This window comes from Eptatretus burgeri, chromosome 10 (genome assembly GCF_056783735.1).
Source record: "Eptatretus burgeri isolate ZD-2024b chromosome 10, Ebu_testis_v1, whole genome shotgun sequence".
Classification (NCBI taxonomy): Eukaryota; Metazoa; Chordata; class Myxini; order Myxiniformes; family Myxinidae; genus Eptatretus; species Eptatretus burgeri.
The window spans coordinates 7,040,567-7,061,526 of NC_140970.1; the positions used below are offsets into that span (position 1 = coordinate 7,040,567).

General features: G+C 44.2%; 1 protein-coding gene across 2 annotated transcripts in view; it reads left to right on the plus strand.

Moving 5' to 3' along the window:
* The window catches only part of LOC147017903 (FRAS1-related extracellular matrix protein 2-like), a 94,954-nt gene that overhangs the window by 70,978 nt on the left and 3,016 nt on the right, over positions 1-20,960 (plus strand). Inside the window, exons 16-24 of one of the 2 annotated variants that reach the window (XM_085896976.1) lie at positions 581-665; positions 1,443-1,689; positions 8,582-8,771; positions 9,007-9,111; positions 9,597-9,724; positions 10,832-10,966; positions 12,262-12,388; positions 20,022-20,209; positions 20,422-20,568. In XM_085896976.1, the coding sequence (XP_085753102.1) occupies positions 581-665; positions 1,443-1,689; positions 8,582-8,771; positions 9,007-9,111; positions 9,597-9,724; positions 10,832-10,966; positions 12,262-12,388; positions 20,022-20,209; positions 20,422-20,568 (1,352 nt within the window). Of the gene's footprint in view, positions 1-580; positions 666-1,442; positions 1,690-8,581; positions 8,772-9,006; positions 9,112-9,596; positions 9,725-10,831; positions 10,967-12,261; positions 12,389-14,619; positions 14,734-20,021; positions 20,210-20,421; positions 20,569-20,960 lie in introns of those variants that run through there. The other variant, XM_085896977.1, reaches the window with a different exon arrangement.

The window sequence follows — 20,960 nt, forward strand, 5'->3', positions numbered from 1 at the left end:
CACATTTACGCTTCATTTATAGCATTCCCCTCAGAGTAAAAAGTCAAAGTCAAATGGCGGTTTAAAAAAAAAAATGCGGTCAAGATAAATTGTGGTCTGAAAAACAAAATGTGTTTTTTTTTGTCATTGCTTGATTTTCGCAATGCAGAATCTCAAAGACCGCTTGCCCTTTCAAGATGTCCTTGCATCATTATTGTGGACCTATTTTGAAGTTGTGCACCTGATATTTCATTAGTGTCTTTGACCTACTTTTTTGGATTGTAACCTAATTAACAAAAAAACACCTTTTTGATCATAACGAATAATTTTCCTCCGATTTTCATGTTGAGTTTTATGGATAGATTGTAGATGGGGACATATTTTCTTAATTTACACTCTATCTCTAAATGTTGAAGGTCAAGGTCATATGGTGGTCTGAAAAAATATGGTCTTCATTGGATTGCGGGCAAAGGGTAAGTCGCTGGCGATCGCTTTGTAATCACAAATATCTAGTTGCTGTTTGTTGTTTTTTTATTTTTTTAATATGCACAAAAAGAAAACTCTCTTGTGATGTTATCTTCCCACTTTCCCACCTTACAAGGAATGTTGCCTGTGATCTCAACTCAGCCCTTGTCCAACTTTGAGCTGACCCTGAGCCCAAGTGCGGCACGCATTGCAAGCCACAGGTAAGACACTGGTGGATCAGAGGGGCTGTTCAGTGTTTGATAGATGTTGTTTTCTAGCTCTCCTGAGAGTGGACACACATTTGTTGCGGGCTTTGTGGAATGAGCTGAGATTGTCTTTGGTCAGGTTTGCTTTCCAGGAAGAGAAGGCAAGTTGTTTCAGAGCAACTGTCTCACCACCTGATTCAGTTATCTTCCCCTTCTTCCCGTACCATGGGCGGAAAGAAGGGTCGGATAACGGAACTGAAGATGAGGTGGGATGGATCCATGTTTAAGAGGGAGCCAGTTTCTGTGAAAGAATTCCCAGACTGAGTTAATATTAGGGCCAGTATATGTAGGAGACCAGTCCTGAAGTGAGATGGCTGCTTGCAGTCCCTGCCAATTTGCCTGAGTGAACTGTCAGGATAACCCCACCCTTTTGAAAGGGTAACCTTTGCCTTGGCCGACTCCAATATTTGTTACTCTTTGCTTAAATTGGTGGAGTGAATCACATTGTTATATATTTGCATATGCAATTGTGGAAAAATGAGTAAGTATAATCAGGATACTGCCAGAAAACTCATGTTTTTCTCCTTTCTGGACCCTCTGTGGCAGTCATCACAGCTACTTGGAAAACGAGTCCTCTTTTCTCTTCTCTTTGTAGTTTAAAAACATAAAATCTAACCTTTCATTACTTTGCATAACTACAAAGTTGTGTGGTATAATATAATAAGATAAATGGTGTACGCTTGTGATCATGTCTCAGATGAAGAAAGAGCAATTTTGAAATTTCTCAATCAGGTGCTCAAACCTCTTGGATGTGAATGATATTCCAACCCGCTTTGGCTTCCTGAACACCCGCTCTGGCGCAGCGCTGCGTGGCACAGATGCGAGACCATACTGGGACAGCGTGGCTCTACGTGGCAACAGCACCACACATTTCTATCGCAACCTTGACCTCAACGGCTGCCTATGGGTTTTTAGCAGTCACTTCGACATGTCAGAGCTGGTCACAGAATGTGGTGGCAAGGTCACAACTGATGGACAGGTAAGCAGAACAATATCATGTTTTCTACAACTCATCATCATTTTGTGAGGTCTCTTTTGCTCCAACTAGACAGCAATGCTGCTGAAATCTGAAAGATGGTGAACTTCTCCAAATAATTTATGGATAATAATTCCAGCTTAAGCACCTCTCATCAGGATTATGTTGCAAGTTAGGACTGCTTATATCATTATTTGCATTGAGATAAGCCTCTGATGTAGTTAGTGCCCTTGTTGGCATTGTATGAGATGAAAGTTTTGGAAGCTGGTAATTAGAGAGTCTGCTGAGGGTCAAACGCCATAACCTGGTGATTCAATCCTTTTCAATATATTGTACAAACTCGGGTATATATGATTACTCAACAAATTAAATGAACAATATTTTGATTGATGGATGCTAACTGCCATAGGAAGCAAGTAGAAGCTGAAGTTTTAGGTATTAACCCTGTGACTGAGCGATAGGGGCAAGGGTTAATATAAGATGGGAGTGGGTCACAGGTAGGGGTTTCAGGGTGTGGTCTGTGGTCAGGGATCATGTAAGGACCTGAGTGTTTTTCACAGAGAGGGTCAGAGTTAATGGGTTAAAGGTCAAGAGGATTGAGACAGAGAAAAAGCAAAATGATTGGGGAAAAAGTGTTACAGAAGGACTTGGTGTAGTTAACCATTGCAACTACATAGAGTGCAAAAAAACACAGAAACTACAAAGCAAACTAGAAAGAGCAATCAGAGATGGCACACCCTCGCCAGAACTTGTTTTGTGTGGTGTATTTTGTGTGGTCCTTGTATACTGGTGTGTTACATCCAACTATAATTCCAGCAATGTGTGTGTGTGTGTGTGTGTGTGTGTGTGTGTGTGTGTGTGTGTGTGTGTGTGTGTGTGTGTGTGTGTGTGTGTGTGTGTGTGTGTGTGCGTGTGTGCGTGTGTGCGTGTGTGTGTGTGTCTGTAACTGCTGTTTCTTGACAACCACTGGTACGATCTCATTGAAACTTGCCAGCTATATTGCTGGGGACCTGAGGATGTGCCTTTTCAAGGTTTGATATTAATCGGACAAGTGCTTCCCAAGTTATGGCCATTTATTTACCAACCAATGACATGGCACGTTGCTGCGTAGGCGTGACTGCGTAGGCCAGTGCGCGGCCAGCCGACGATGATGTCACGGGCCGTGCCGGTTACATGGCAGCGAATGTCATGGCAAGCAAAGACAGGGAGGTAAACTTGATTTTAATTTGGATTTTAATTAACCCTGTGCATGGAAGTGTGGTTGTCGCGAGAACGCGAGGAGAGAAGGAACGGCCTGTGTGGTTGTCGTTTCTGGCTCGCGGTTTGAATTTTTTTTTTGCACGTACGGCGACACGTATGGGTACGTGAGAGCGAAGGAACGGCCTGTGTGGTTGTTTTTTCTGGCACGCAGTTTGAAAGTTTTTTTTTTGGTCTGCACGTACGGCCACGCACGTACGGGCATGCACCTACGGCATGCACTAGGAATTAATGCAAGACATAATTAGAACTGTCACTTTATAACTGCTGGCAGTTATGACCGGGTACCATGACATCCCGCTTTGATGCCACCCCGCTTTGATTGGACACCTGACCCTGACCCATGATGTTTTTAAAATTATTATTCAATTGAATTTAGAATGGGATTAAAATATATTCAATTTAAATCAAACGGAAGACCAAATAGGTACATAACAGTCCTGCATTGGAGTAATCAGAAGGAACCCATTCAAGCAAAAAGCAAAGATGAAGTCATCAGGAGGAACCTGGATAGGATTCACATTTCACCTGGATAGAAAACTTCGAATTTCAGCTATCATCACCAGGCAGGGGAGGAGCTTGTAAATGGATCAGGTGGAGTGATAGGTGTTTTCCAGTGCACCCATTGGTGCGAGGATGATTACCAGGGCGCTGGCCCCGCCCATGCGAGTGTTTGGTGGTTGAAATGGCCTCATTCACTCCAAATTCTCGCAAATGTTTAAGTATGGTGAGGACTGAGGTTAGATGTTTGTTGAGTTCTGGTGCGTGATTTGAATGTTTTTGGCACGCATATGCTAATGATTGCCTGTTGCTCTGGTCTTTGGCATGCATGCATGAAGGAGACTCGTGTGTGCAGCAAAGCAAAATATGTGAAAAAGCAGCAAAAAAAAACCCACCTAAATCCCGCACAATGCATATGAGCCATAAACCCATTACATATAAGAGAAGAGCTATCTAAAACGAATAATACCAGCATAACTATCGCAGGAACCACTGGATGTTGTGTGCCATTACCCTGGGAAGTGACGGCTTCGCAAAACCATCACAATAGTTTGCCTCGTAGCTGTCAGGTTCTCATTCCCCTCATGAGAGAAGAGGGTATTGCATTTGGTTCTGTTTGTCTGTACAGAATGTGCTAACGTAGGCCACAAACGCCACCTCGTGGTTGCCAGTAGGAAACAGTTATCTTTGTTCAACCAAGTTTCTCTATAAAATATCTCCCATTAGAAAATGAGTGTATCCATAAAGTATTATGGTACAATTAGAGTGTGAGTACGTCTATAAAATACGTACTATAAAACCATACAAAACAAGTCCAGGTAAGGGTATGCAATCTTTGATTGCTCGTTCTCGTTTTGATAAGCAGCAGGAACTGCAGATCCAAATATAAAGCTGCATACTGGTTAATTGTTAACACCACATCTTTGCAGAGTACATCAGTCAAAGGGAACATTAAATTGACTGTCTCTTCCGCTTGCACATGCTTGTTGATGTTAAAAAAAATCATCGTTCTTCGACAAAAAGTTGGTCTATTAACAGTACCTTTGTTACCCTCGCCGAAGGAGAGGTTATTGCATTTGGGTCCATTTGTCTGTTTGGTACTTACAAAATCGAAGATTTTTCAAGTATATTGGTCCGTCGATTTTGTTATTCTATCTGTCTGTCTGTTTGTGTGTTTGTTTGTCGCCTACAGGTCACATTTTTCAACCAATCTTCACGAAACTTGACCACATGGTAAAGTTTGAGATAAGGAAGAAGCATATTGTGTTTGAGATCAAAAGGTTAAAAGGTCAACATAGGCCAATGGTAAACAACTAAGGTAGTTTTTCTAAAATCCTCAATTTTCATCCGATTGACTTGAAATTTGAAGAGGATTTATATTTCAGGTCGATGAATTCAACCAACTAATTATTTTTGAGATCAACAAGGACCAAGACGTCAACATAGGCCCAACGTCAACAACTATAGGCGGTATTGTTGCGAATCTGGAAGCCATGAGCACACAACATACAGGTCCTATAGAACAGTTATTTGGATAAGTTAATGTGGATAGATAGCTCGCTGTCCCGTGTTTAATGGGTAATTGAATGTAAATGCACTGCGAATTTGATAGTCAGGGTTTTCTTTACATTTTTATAACAACACCAGCATCACCTTCACCTTCACCTCGCTCTGGCCGACGCCATTGTCTACGTGCGTGTCAGCACATAGGTGGGCGGAGTTCATGGAGGAGCCTCACGGCGGCCCTCGACCAATCAGCGTGCTACGAGGGAGGTGACCGCCGCTCAGCCAATCAGACCCCACGATGGTGAGCAAGGCGGTCCATGTGACGTCACCACGCCCCCGGGCCAATCGACGGACTTGCCACTCATTTTGGCCAATGACAGGGCGACGAGCGCATTTTGCGCGCCAAAACCATCCAGTGAGGGAGAGCGGGGAGGGTGAAGGCGGCCCCATTCCCCCCCCCCCCGGACAGGGTGAATAAGGGTGCGGGGCGTTCGGACCGAAGCTCTCTTCTCCTCCTCCTCCTCATGATCGAGATCCTTCCTGGACGAGAACCATGAGTCGGTTGCGCACCATGTCTCTGTTGGTGAACAAGGAGAGAGGAACAGGGAACACGAGTGGAGATCGCGTTCGCCTCACATGCGAAAAGTCCGAGTCCCGCCACCCCGCCAGCTCGAAGACCACACGAGGTGGACAGGTCCGAGTCCTGCCACCCCGCCAGCTCGAAGACCACACGAGGTGAGCAGGTCCGAGGCAGGCTCTGGTCTTCAGCTCGCCTTTCCCTCCGAGCTGGAGGCCTCAATAAAAGCTGTGGCCACCGGTTCGTGTGTGTGTGTGTGTGTGTGTGTGTGTGTGTGTGTGTGTGTGTGTGTGTGTGTGTGTGTGTGTGTGTGTGTGTGTGTGTGGCACCAGTCCATTAAGTAAAACTGCATAAGTGCTTGTACATAAATTGCTATTCCTTCAGTAGTCGGATAACTCTGCCTTCTTACGTGCTCCCCTCCCCCTTTAAAAATTAATACATTTGTTAAATGTATCAGTTCGTTGCTGTGTTTCTTCCATTGGCTTAGCATAGCGTGTGTTGGTGTATTATAAAGGCTGTTGCCGCTGTAAAGGGACATTTGGACCGACGGAAGCTTGGTGACCGTCCGCTCGGGTCACGCACGGTTCGAGTACGGTACTGGCTCGTTCTGTACAAGCGCCGTTGAGGGTGTGAATCCTCGTGAGATCACCACGTGGTCTTCTAGGTATTTTGAAGATTGGCAAATAACCCTGTACCACCTGGTGGATTTCTTGACGGTTCATGGTCCTATGAGGGACCGTACCTTTCACAGCTCTCCGAAAAGGTACGATCTAAATTCCGGGTGTTCGGTGGAGTCGACTCTGCAGCTCCATCTAGCAGCCGTGCTCACCACCGATACCCGGCTTACAACAGTATTTCTAAAATCCCAATTTGAAATTTGAAGAAAATTTGTAAATCACGTCACTGAGTTCAACCACCAACTATTTTCGAGGTCTGCATGCGCCATAAGGTCAACATCGGGCAAAATTCTAAAATTGTCAATTTTCTTCTGATTCACTTGAAATTTGAAGAGGAGTTGCTTGTTTGGTCATTTAATTAAACCAGCAATTTTTTTTGAGGTCAAATCTGTTTTATGGATTTTGCAAGTATCGTGCTTTGCATGACGTCTTCTTCTTGTTTGTTTGTCTGTCTGTTTGTTTGTTTGTCCACACTAAACCTTCGTGTTTTTCTCCACAACCGCTTGTCGAATTAAGACGAAATTTTCACCATAGGTGCGACTACTCATATAGAATGTTGCAATGATGATTGTCATGTCATACGTCACCTGGTCACCAAGTCATACGTCACCACGTCATACGTACATGTCAAACGTCACCAAGGAAAAAATTGAAACTTGGCACCAAGCAAGTACCCCTCATGTGGAATAAGTGTGACTTTTTTAATGACATCATCGGTGCCTTCGTTATGACATTATATTTGCATATGTAGAAGGCTACATCCGATCAGTATAAACATTTTTGAGGGTCATCTAGGGATAAAATGGTCCACAATTTGTTTTTTGATGATATCATTGGTCACGTGATTCAGCAGCCATGTATTGTTTTCTTTTTTTTTTCTTCTTCTTTCAGCTGCTCCCGTTAGGGGTCGCCACAGCGGATCATCCGTATGATCCGCATAGTGATTTGGCACGTTTTACGCCGGATGCCCTTCCTGATGCAACCCTGGTCGCCTCTTACAACACAGGGATATGGTACACCTATTTTAACCGGGGTATACACCGGCCCAGTATACTGGTACTCATTTCGCCGACCTTGGAAGGATGACAGGCTGAGTCAACCCCCTGGTGTATTAATTCAGTGGCTCAACGGGGCTTGAACTCAGGACCTCTTGGATCCTAAGCCGCTGCCCTAACCACTGTGCCAACACCAGCCTTCTGATGTTTTCTTTTTTTTTAAACCTTCAAAAATCCTCTTCTCTGAAATGGCTGAACAGATTGAGGCGAAACTTTACACATATGACCGTCTATCCACGTGGAACAAAGTGTTCATACATATGATGTCATAGGTCACATGGTTCAGCAGCCATATTGGATTTACCCTAAAACATATCAAAATCTTCTTCTCCAGACGGCTGGACAGATCGCAGGGAAACTTCACGCAAATATTCCCCAAGGCATGCGTGTACAAGTTTATTCAGGATAATTCATGTCACATGGTTTTGTAGCCATGTTGGATTGAAGAAAAATATGAAATAACGTTTCTCTGGAACCGCTTGATCAATTGATGTGAAACTTCCCAATTATGATCTAGTGGTGATGGGGAATACGTGTTTTGAATTTCAACTTGATCGGACACATGGTCTGGCAGCCAGAATTATTTAATTTTTTGATCTGGGATGTTTTTGTTTTATTTATTTATTTTTAATTGGGCTCACTTGGCAGTGCCTGGATGGGTTTGAGGGTAGAGGAGTAGCAGCTGAAATGTGAATCCTATCCAGGTTCCTCCTGATGACTTCATCTTTGCTTTTTGCTTGTTCGGGTTCCTTCTGATGAGTCCAATGCAGGACTGTACCGATTTGGTCTTCCATTTGATTTGAATTTATTTTAATCCAATTCTGAATTAAATTGAATAATAATAATAATAGACGTCGTGAGTCAGTGTCAGGTGGCCAATCAAGGCGGGGTTGCATCAAAGCGGGACATCTTGGTACCCGGTCATCACTGCAAGCAGTTATAAAGTGGCATTTCTAATTATGGTTCATTAATTAGGTGACACACCGGTACACAAACACCAAACAAAATGCACTACACAAAACGAGTCCTGGCGAGAGTCTGCAATCTCTGATTGCTCTTTTTCTTGTTAAATTATTTTTGTAAAGGTTGCCCACCATGTTTCTTTATGATGTTTCACTGGGCTATAACTGCTGTGGAAGTCCCATGATTGATGATTTCTCAGCTGTGAAATCAGGTTATAAAGATATAGATAGAGGTGCAATTTGATCTTGAAAAAGTTGGCAGAATGTGTTTATCACTGAACAGGAAATGGAATTCAGGGAAAGGCCATGCTACCTTACTCTGGTTTTCTCTCCACACCTTTTCTTGTTATCTCTGCTCAGATCCGAGACCTGGTCCAGTCATACGTGACATTACGCCTTCCTCTCTACGTCTCTTATGTGTTCTCCTTGGTGGGGCCTGGTTCTTGGCAGCACTTCGACTTGCACACCGAACTCGTGCTCACTTTTGTGTATGACACTTCTGTGTTGTGGTCTGATGGCATACGCAGTGCACCTGAGGCTGAGCTGCAAGGTCTGATCAATCTGATTGTCTTCCTTTGCTTGTTGCCTCAATGTTCATTCTGAATTAATCTACTCATCCACTTAGATCTTCTCTTTTTTTAAAATCAATCCATCTACCTTTCTTCATATCCCCCAACCTCCTCTCTCACCTATCCATTTGCCTACCCATCTATACATAGATTGGGCATAAGTTAATAAGATGCACAGCACAGAAAGCCATCCACCTAACCATGTTCTGCTTCCAGGTGCTGTGTATCTCACCAGCATGCGGATTGATGATGCTGGCCGTCTAGTTGTCACCTTCCGCTCCGAGACACAATTCTATGGCACTTTCGTACATTCGCATCCAGGTATGTACAGTAACCAACTTACAGGCTTCATGGGTACTCAAATAGGCCTTCATAGGCCACACACTGTTACATGACTGCTGTCCTGAAACCCCAGCTTCTTAGCTCTATTCAGGACAATCTGCAATGCAGGATGCTGCAACATGTCACACACTATCTTTTGGAGGGGACAAAAACTTGGCACTACCTATCAGTGTGGTTAGCACAAGCAATGAGCAGACAGTGAGAAAGTCATTTGTAATTGTCTGTGGGATCTGCTCAAAGGCCAGCAAAAAGTGGAATTATTAACATCCTCAAGTAAGTGGAGGAACACTAGACAATCAACTTAATCCCTCCTCTGAGCGAAGTTTTTTTTTCCACCACTTATCACCATGCCTGTCAAACATCAGGGCGAAAATTAATGTAATTGTGTCCTAAAATTTGAGAACCGGCAACATGCAATAATGAGGGAAATGGCATTAATGGTTGGTTACTTTTCAACCTCATAGCCTCATCGATGACCTCATTCGTGACCTCTGCTGCTCACCCTGGTCTGACCTTTTCTTTGCGCCTGCTGCGCAGTGAAGCCACCTTTCATCAGCCATTGCAGCTTTGGAGTTTCATGTCTGACTTTGCCGTAAGTCATTTTCACACTGCCCTAATCGCTCTAATTCCATAATCTCATTTTCACAACAATGCAAGCAGGTAACATTCTGCCTTGGTGTTACCTTGGCTTATGTGTTCATAAGATACAGCAACAAACTCATTAAGTGGGACATATTGGTTTCCCAATTAAGCAAGAGGTCAGGCAAACCTGACCTGCAAAACAATGACTAGATCTCCATTTGTAAGTGGTGCTGATAGGGTGATCATCTTGCAATATGAAAGGAAAGTCATGAAAACGATGTCAAAATGCAATCCTTACATTTGACGGCTCACAAGTTTGCAAAAGCTGGGTAAGAGGAAATCTGCATATTATGTACATAAAATGTATCCCTACCATTCCTGTTTTTGGATACAAAGTCAAGGCTCGTCGAAGAGCTAGAACATAGAACGTGTCAGGATGCAACAGAACAAAAGGAACAGGAAAAAAGAGGAGGGACACACCAACAGCAGGATTTCGGGACAAAATAGAGGGAGACATGGACAAATAAGGGAAAGGGATGAGAGGTGGCGAGAACACACAGGGTGGACAATATGGATACAGAAGCAAATTCGACTCATGAAGTTAAAACTGGAAATTTGGAAGTAGGTGTGCTTATATCCTGTATATTTCAATTTCCAATGTATTTTTTTTTTCTCACCTTCCACTCCACTCCCATTCCATTCAATTCCATTCCCTCTTTCTTCAGTCAGTTTTATTTTCTCAACTTATCCCTCCCTAACTCAAGTAGAAATATTTTGAGTAACATGTGGAATTTGTCTTGGCTGGAGTGGGATGGGGGTTGCAGAGGATGTAGAGTGTAGGAAATACTGATTGTATTTAATTGTTATGAGAGCTGAATAAAGGATCGTGGTCTTACTTTTGCATTCTGTACATCGCGCGTGGTATACTCAGCATGTGAGCTCCTGAGGATCTTGATACTACTTCCCAATGGAAGCATATAATTATTAGTACATTAGGTCAGGATTGTACCATGGGTTCCATGTCAGTGCTGGCCTCTCTTATTGTGTACTTGGACAAACTTTTCAGGGGAAATTTTAATAATGTACAGCCATTGTATATTTCCTTGTGTGTGTTCAGCTGAGGGACTATTCTGGGGTCTACATGCTTCACCTGCTTCCCTGCACAGCCCTTTCCAATCAAGAATTCTCTCCCTCCAGTGGCTGTAGCCCTCAGAGGCCTCTCGCCTTCCCACTTCACGTCCGCTTTCAACAGGCATGGAATGATTGTTCACATGATACACGACGACAATGAGGACGATTAACAAATCCACCAATTACTATGCTATATAGTCTGGACTGGATCATAATTTGATGGGTTAACAAAAAACATTGAACCACATTTTGCAATTATAGCGGCATGTTATATAATGATGAAATGAAATCATATATTAAATCCACTTTTCTCTCTGTTTGGTGAATTTTCATGCCCATTCTGAGTTAAGAGTCAACCACAATGTGTCAAATGGCATCGTATATTGACCAGACTGGGTGAAACAGGCAGGTTTCCTGAAGGTTATGAAATATCCAACTGGGTTTACACCAACACCGACCAATCCCAGAATATGGGGAAATTGTCAGTAAACGAGGAGTCGTAGTAGTAGGTTTCTACAAGTACTATAACTGCATATAGCAATGAGATGCTGCATAATTAAGAAGAATATGAAGCCCATTGTGAGAATGAAATGGCCATCTTTGCTTATGGCCACAGTGGCTGGGAAACGGCAGATACTTTTGATATGGTGATCACAGTACATGTGGAATTTTTTAATCTTGTATAAGTTTGCAAAAACTTATTGGGCAAATGCTGAGATTAATTCTTCAACTGTATTGCAGACACAAAGTCCATACACACGAAGAATTTAAAAAAAGTATTATATCATCACATCATCACAGTATTATACAAACAATAGGTTATTCCATTATTCCACCTCTGCACAAATGATGAGTCACTAAGGCCAGGAACAGTGACCAACTTGACGAGCATGTTCTCAATATGAATCATGATTTATAAAGCCGTACAACTCCTGTTTATTTCAGTTTAGTTCAGAAGGCTACACAACTGTGTATTTATTCAACTGCTATAGTCTGGCTTTGGGGCTGACAGAATGGCCTGACAGAAATACGCACATTCGCCTCTCGACTGTCGAGCCTGGGTTGGAATCCTGACCCAACTATCGACAGGCAAGGTGATTCATCAATGTGTGTGCCCTCGGATGGATGTTAAACGGGTGTCCCGTGTGCCAGTATTCGCTGGTGGACATTAAAGATCCCACGGTGTCCTTCGCCAAGAGTAGGCGACCTATTGCCGGCACCCTGGCCAAATTAGAAATTCCTGCCATAACCAGCATAGGGTACTGCATCAGCAACACAGCCGTACCCTAAGCCAATGATGCGGCCCGACAGCCTTGTGCTGCATGGAAACAAAGAAGTCTGGCTTTGATGTCCTCTTTTTTTTCTTTAAATTTAACGATCTTTATACTGAGCCTTATTTATCACGTGTGTTCTCAGGTGAGTGATCCAGTTTCTCTGGAGTTCACTCTGAATACGCATCTGATACTGTGCAACCAGGAATCTCTGTGGCTTTCCAACAACTCCATTGGTTTCCCACATGATGCAGATGTGACATTCCCTGAAGGTATCTCAATACTATGTATGTGTGAGTGTCAGGGAACTTACAGCTGAGGGAAATGATGAGTGAAGGCTAAATCACCAATGAATGGTGTGATGGATAGATTTCCAAACGACCTAAAGAGGTCCACTTATAATAATTAATGTATTGTGAGGGAATCTTTGAAATTGTCTTTTTGTTTTTTTGACAAATTTTAACTATTTGGAAGCTGATCATGTGGGTAATTATCTTTTCCTCGTAGAGTACCCACCCGACGGGTGATCTTGTTCCAAGCATGCAACGCGTTCTTCTGACGCATACCTTTATTTGGACGGTGTATAGGCAACTGGCAGTTCTGTATTGGCAAAAACAAAAAATACCCCTGGTTACGTGTATGAAGCAACAACATACCTTCTGCTAATAATTCAAAACACTTCACTGTACAGGAAAACTTGGGGACAGGAGAACTGTGCTGTAAATGGGGAAGACATAATACCAGGGAAAACCTGGAGGTGGCGCTACATGATACACATTTACATAGAGAATTTACGTTCCCCCATCACACCCCAAGACCACTGGCAAAGATAAAAACACCCCTATACATTAATTGGGGTCATGCTGATCCTCTGCAACAAGTCTGGATTTAAATGGCCCAGAAGTTTAGGAGTAGCGCGGCAAACAAAACCCCCCTCACACACACAAACACGAGTCCGTAAATTATAGTAAGGATCCCTTTGTGTTTGTTTATCTAGATGTCTTTATATATTTTGTTATTTTGGTATGGATTTAATCCATCTATGTTATTGAATTTGGCTCACGGTCCACTAGTGTAGATCGGCTCGCTATGCTCACCTCCTGCACGTCACAGAGATTGACCTTACTGATTTGCTTTGTTGTCGTGATTTACACCAATCATAATACACACATTGATTTTGTACAAATATATTTGTCATATTGGAAATATTATATTTATTTGAAATTTATTTGTAATATAAAAAGATCGAAGTGGTCGAAATGGTCAACGGTCTTAGCTGTCTAATCTGTCTGAAGGGTGGAAGGGATGGAAATGATCTAAAAGGTCTTTGGGGTCTAAAGGGCCTTTGGGGTCTTTTGGGTCCTTGTGGACTTTTGGGTCATCTGAGTCTTTTGGGTCCTCTGGGTCAGGTGTTTGGGGTCTTTTGGATCCTCAGGGACTTTGGCGTATTCAGGGTCTTTTGTGGACTTTTGGGTCTTTTGGGTCCTCGGGGACGTTGGGGCCTTTTTGGTCTTCAGGGCCTTGTGGGGCCTCAGGGGCTTTTGGGTCCTCAGGGATTTTTGGGTCTTCAGGGTCTTTTGGTTCTCAGGGTCTTTTTGGTCTTAAAGGGTCTCGGGGGTCTTCAACGGTTGAAGGGGTCTCTGCAGTCTAAAGTGTTGAAACATACATTCCAATCGTACGTAATTAATTGACTATTTGTGTGAAGTCAGGGTGTTATGTAACTGATGTTCAAACAGTACGTAATTAATATACGGATGTGCACTACACCCGAAGCTTAAACAGTATGTAATTCATAGACATATCATCACACAGCTTCACTGTGAAAGGAATATTCCAATAGTACGTAAGTTATAGACGTTTGTGTAATCTGAAATTAACGTTCAAACAGGACGTGATTAAATGGCAGATAGTCTTCACAGACTGACGGACGGCTTCACTGCCTCACCGCCTCACTGTGCTTTTCGTTTTTATATACCGGATATAGATTCTACCCCCCCCCCCAATCCTGGCTTTTGGTTTATGATGAATAGGCATGTAATCTTCACGGCTTCACGGCTTCACGGCTTCACATACGCCAAATGATTATGGTTTAAAAAATAAAAAAAGCTGAATGTTTTCTATATTTTGTTATTTTAGAATGGATTAAATTCATCTATGCTATTAAATTGTTTTAATACTTGTTCCAGTTGATTTGGGGGATGGTTTGGACATGTATCGCTTTTGGAATGGTTCTGTCCATTGTCCATTTCTCTATCCCCCCCCTCCCCCACCCCTTAATAATCCTGGCATACTTTGGTGCAGTCCACCCCACATTGACCTTTAATTTATTTTCGTAATAAAACATTGGATGTTAAATAAACTTTTAAATTTTGGGTCGTGTGCATGAGCCCAGAGACAAAACAACTTCAGGTCAGGTCATGTATGCAAGCATGCGGCAGAGCAGCGCGTCGCTGCATCCACTTTCTGCCAGTACTCCAGGGGCCTCCGTCTGTCCACCCCCCAGGTAGATTCCTGGCCCATCCCCATCTCCTTGAGATGCCGATCAACCTGCTGCAACCATGAGGCACGTGGTCGGCACATTGGCCTCCTCCAGTCATGAGGCTCCCTCACTGAGAGAAACTGGTGAGCACGATCAGCAGCAGGAAAACGAGCCACATGTACATACAGCCGCAGCTGACGCTCGCAGACTATGCAGGTAACAAATCTCATTTTAGTCTCTCTCAGCAACCGCTCGTTGGACACAAAGTCCGACCAGCGATTGCCAAGGATTCTCCCAAGAGACCTGGTACCAAAGGAAGTAAGTCTCCGTCTCAGAACCCTGGTCAGAGTCTAAGTCTCACATCCATAGAACAAGACTGGAAGCACCAAGGACCGGAAGACACTGACTTTCCTCCTCCTGCACAGGTACCGGCAGCGCCACACCCCATGATCCAGTGAATCCATGACTCCCCAGTCCCAACCCAGACGTCTGTGGATCACTGGCTCACAGCCAACAGAAACATGAATATCACTGCCAAGGTAAGTGAATCTCTCTGTGACATCATCATCCTTGCCACAAACAGGTACAGACAGGATAGCAGCATCCAAGATGTCATTGATAGCCTGGATCTTAGTTTTGACCTGGGGAAACCCATAATCTCAGCAGCTCCGACTTCTCATTCAGCACATTGAGGGCCCCAAAAAATGATATCTAGAGTTTCCGCAAAGATGACTGCATCATCTGCAAAATCAAGTTCAGAGATCTTGACATTCTGAAACGATGCACTGCAGCTTGATCTCTCCGACATCCTCCCCAGAATCCAGTCCATACAAGTGCTGAAAAGTGTGGAGGCCAGTACACACCCCTGACGAACTCCAGTAACAACTGGAAATATGTCAGAGATGGTATCACCACATTTCACAGCACTCTCAGTCCCAGAGTATAGTTCAGATATGAGATTAATCAGTTTTGGTGGCATCCCACGAAGACCGAGAATCCTCCAGAGGGCATCTGATTCACTAAATCAAACGCTTTTCAGAGATCAACATAGGCTGAAAGCAGCCCTTCCGAAACTCTTGTCTGTGTTCGGTGAGGACCGGAAGAGCAAGGATACGGTCAATCGTTGGCCTCTTTGGTGTAAAGCTTGACTACTTTGGATGCTGGTGCTCAAGCAGATGGTGGAAAACCCTATCAATAATTATCTGAGCAAAGACCTTGCGGGCACTGAGGGCAGCATCACCCCTTGGTAGTTGTTGCAGTCTTGGCAATCACCCTTCCCTTTCCAGAGAGGGACAACAAGGCCCCTCTTCCAGTCAGTTGGGATGATGCCTGTGTTCCAGGCAGAGCACAGAACTGCATGCAATGACACGAGTGCAGCATTTCCACCACCCTTGAGAAGTTCAGCATGGATGCCACAGATCCCAGCAGCTTTAAGCCATTTCAACCTGTTCACCACAGCCTGTGTACCACAAGTGAAGGTGGACCACAGTTGATTGGAGGGTCAGCAATCGGGATTGTAACACCCCTGGCATACAACTCGACAGCTGGTGGATCAGCCTGGTACAACCGCTCAAAGTAACCGGCCCAGCGGGCCTTCACTTCGGACTCATCTGTCAAGAGCCCCCCACCCTCTGCTCTAACTGCAGTACACCGAGGGATGGGCTTGGTTGAATGCAATGCATGAATTCCCCTGTAAGAAGGACGAGAATCTCTGACCACAGGTGATGCTCTACCCCCTCACAGATTCCTTGCAAACAGGCCTCCTTGTCCACCCTTAGTTCACAAACAGTTTTACGCCTCAGCTCCCTGAACAGCTCAGCTCTGCCATTCAGCCTGGCCCTGCAACTCTGGTCAATGGTATCCAGTGTCCTTTGAGAGACCACATTCTTCTTCACCCTACGGTGAGTTCCAACACATCTACCAGCATCATCAAGGACGGTGGTCTTGAAGGCACTCCACAACTCTTCAGGACCCCCCAAAGAACTCAAATCCCCCAAATCTCCACTCAGCCTGTTCGCAAACTCCTCAGCTACCCTCTCATCCTTGAGCTTGCCAACATTTCAGCCGAGGCTGGGATGGTACCATTCTCCTGGATTTAAGCTGAAACTTCAGAGTTGCTACAACAAGCCTGTGGTCAGTATTGGGGAACTGAGCATCTGGTAGACCTTGCAGTTCTGGATCATCCTCCAGCACCCATCAACGAGTCCATGGTCAATCTCCTTTGCCACACCGCCAGTGTTGGAATTCCAAGTCCAGCGATGAGCCTGTGGGCACGGAAACAATGAACCGGCCACCCTAAGTCCATGATTTCTTACAAAGTCAAGGAACTTAGTGCTATTCTGGTTAACAGTTTTCAGACCCATAGGGACCAAAACATGTCTCATAAGCATCCCTATCAGTTCCAGCCAATGCATTGAAATCCCCTAAGACTAGAAGAGTATCTTTCCTGGGGCACCGACCAACCACAGACTCAAGCATGGCATTGAATGCATCCTTCATGGTGAGATGACTCACCTCAGCCGGAGCGTAAACAGAGACCAGGGAAACGACACCTTAGGAGTGACGAATCCTTCGTCTCATAATACACTCGTTGACCGGTGTCACCTCAATTATCATTGGAGTCAGCTTATTGGACACAGCTACAGCAACTTCCATCAGAGCGACCAGACCAATTGTAGGTGTGACCACCCGACATGATCTTGCCACTATCCGGTCTCCGAACCTCAGAGAGTGCTGCAATACCAATGTCCAAACGCTTGAGCTCAGATTATAACAGAGACAGGTGATCATCCCCTCTTAGGGATAGGACATTCCAGGCACCCACCCAAAGGGACCACCTCAGATTAACCCAAGGAGACCGCCATCTACTGGACAACACCTCAGCACCATTCCGACACACTCTCCCAGAATCTGACCCGGGAATGTTACCCTATGGTTTCCCTCCTGTCATCAAAGATTGGGGGTCCCGAAGGCTTTGCCCCAATTCCATCATCCGGTGAGCGGCCTTGCGAAGGGAAGCTGCGCAGGAGATACTCCCACTGAGTGGGTTTTCAGATTTCTTTTAGTTTTTAGAATGTTTTGCGGAATGAAGGGTTTTACCGTGGCCGGAGTGCAAATCCTGCCACTAGCCTCCTAATAAGAAGTAACCCAACTGCAGGAGGACGTCCACAAACACAGTTGGGCACTAGATATGGATGGCCGCTGGCTCTCAAGGAGCTGCTCTGCCCTTTGACAGGTTTTGCTCTTTATCCTGCTGGGTGTCCATATTGTACACCCTTCTCACCAAGAAACTTGGTGGGGGAGATGGTTTAGTCGCCGACAACCCGACTATGGAAAAGGTTAGTACAGGTTTACATGGTAGCTGAAGCAAGTCACAGATCTAATCTGACCTGACTTTGCATTGGAATCAGCATCATATCTTCAGCAGTTGCTGTGGAAGGTGGGGCTACAGTTTTACATTGTTTTGAGAGGGGAAGAACCACAAGATGAAGTACAAATTGGCGATTTAGCAATCTCTCGTTGTGGTACTTTAACAATGTATTCTGATGTCTTTTTAAGTCTTGGTAGTTCAGAAAACTCTCCAAAATAAAAGTTATGGCTTTTAAATGCTTATGACTTCACTCGATAGGAGTTTATGAGCGTATCATTGTGTACACATTTGAATGGGCAGCCATTTTTTCCCCGTATCATCCTTCCATATGGAGTACCACCATACTCCATGATAAGATACAGAGCATGTGGAGTTGAGAGATAAAAAGCCATTGCCCAATTCCAACTATAATATTGCCATGTCCAGAATGGTTTAGCCCCCACTTGGATGGATAGCCAATCAGTTCTCCCGTGTAGGCTTACAGCCGAGACTCGTGGAGATTAATGCATGCGCGGGAAAGAAATGGCGGTAAAGAACGGAGGCACACGTGTTGCACTCGACCCACAACAGATACACGGACACAAGCAAATGAAATAGAACAAATAATTGAATAACAGTCATCAAATTTGTACAATGACAATAATTAAAATTATAATAATGAAATAAAAACACGAGGTAAACTAAATCTAAATCAAATTGAGGTGCCTCCACACACAGACTTAAATACAGACAAGGGGAACACAAAAGAGAAGAAAGCAATCCTTCGTTTATTCTGCAACTTAGCTTTGTCCAGAGGTGGTCTTTATGTAACGTGGAATTGAGGCGCTTCATTGTGCACATGCAAACACACCCTCAGAAATGGCGCTGGGTCGCTCTCTCGCAATGGAACGAATGTATGTCAGGCAATTCGTGAGCGCGATTCAACACCAAGGCTCAGAGACCCCATGCAGCTTTCTCGTGCAATGATCATCCTCACCGACCCGCTGCCTTTTCAGAATGGCTGCCGTCCTTTTCGATTACATACATGAGGCTCGGGGTCCTTTCCTCACGACCCAACCAAGAGCCAAAGGCCAGCGTCAACCTTCACTATGCGAGCCAAATTCGCCTCAGCACGAATACGATAATCGTGTCATCTTCATGCGTCGAAGGAAAGCCATTTCATCGTGCCCTGATCTTTCATGCCATCTCCAAGCTACATTTTCGTCTCTCGACCGCGTGCGTCCTTTACTCTGCACTCAACCCCTCTTCACACTGACGTTGTGCGTGCGCTCCCAATCTGTCGCGATTACTGCACAAACAGCCCTTCTTCTTCGACATCACGCCAAACCAAACTCCTCCTCCGGGGCGTGGCCTGCTCCCACAAAACCTGGGAAGGTGGGGCCTTTGCCCCCTCGGAAAGTTTTGCTTGTTTGTTGTTATTGTCATTGGTATAAAAACGTAGCTCCTTCATGGCTTATAAATGCAAAATCGTAGGAATAAGTCGTAGGGGGACAATCACATACTGAGGGACATTATCCTTAATCCCTATCTAATTAACACCGCACCACTCCCCGTGTGGTGACACGTAAAACTTAAGTTCACAGTTTCCCTGCTTATTTCCATTGAGATATCTCCGACACGTCCACGGACCAAGCAACTCCATTCAATCCTAACTTTCCCATGAAATTCCTCCATCTACCCCACAACCATAATAATATTCATTCTTTTTGTCCATCTAAGTATTACATACTAGCAAATACAACCTGTCGACACACACACACACACACACACACACACACACACACACACACACACACACACACACACACACACACACACACACACACACATTGCCTTTTATTAGGATAGATATGCAAGGTTTTGGGGATTGTGAAATTAAAAGGGTGGAAATAAATATCAAGCAGGATACTCAGCTAATGCCACTACCAGAACACACAAACAGAAAATCTATCATGAACATCATCTCAGATATATAATTATAAATTTCGAAAAATTAAGGGAAAACAAGGTGGCCTGCTGTAGGACTCCTTCACTCTTCCTGATATCCTTTCCTCAGGAAGCACCATGTTTGGTCGGCTAATGGTTGACCCACTGCAGAATCTGGGATCGCAATACGACTGCCATGTGGAAAAGGTGTTTGTGTGCACTGGGGCAGATGGTTACGTGCCAAAGTATAAGCCAGAGCAGGGTGAGTTTGGCTGCCTCGCTGATACTCCCTCATTACTGCATCACTTCAAAGTGCTGGTGAGTCATTGCAGGAAGAATATCTATGGAAAGCAAAGGTACTCGTAGATGGTTATGATGATCATTATGGTGATGTTAAAACACATCATAACAATTTCGAAGTGAAGCATTTTAATTTTTTTTAATACTCTTTATTATGTCTCCTACCCCTCCTCCTCAACATTTTCCTCCTTTCCCAGTTCTGATTCTTCCCTTTTGTCTCTGTTGAGCAGGACAGAGCACAGCCAGAAACACAGGTTTTGTCCTTTATGGACGTCCCATTTCATAGCCTTCTTGCTTCAAGTGATCCAAAAGCCACCTCACTCATCAAGCAGCCAGGATCAGATGGCTTTCACCTGCAGGTTGACCCTCTGTTTCAGGTAACACACATTGTGGGGAACAATATTGAGATGAGAGGCACTAAGATTATGTTCTAAAACCTCAGTATTGGGTTCTTAATATCGGACAGATGGCATGGAAATGCAGGTGAAATGGATGAACATGAAGATAAATATACTTCATGACATTCTTCAGCATATACTTTAAGGACCATCTATTTATTAACTGTGCAAATTTGATGGAAATCCCCTCCCTGTTTGTGGGCACCAGTCTGAGCTCTTCCCCCTTTCCTCCCCATGTTTACATAATGTATAGATTACTACCTACCTACCTAACATTATACCTGACATTTGAAAGAAACTATAAACAGTAGTTGTCCACCAAAATGTTTTTGAGATGATGAAAGTTTTTTTTTCTTCTGCATTATGTTTAT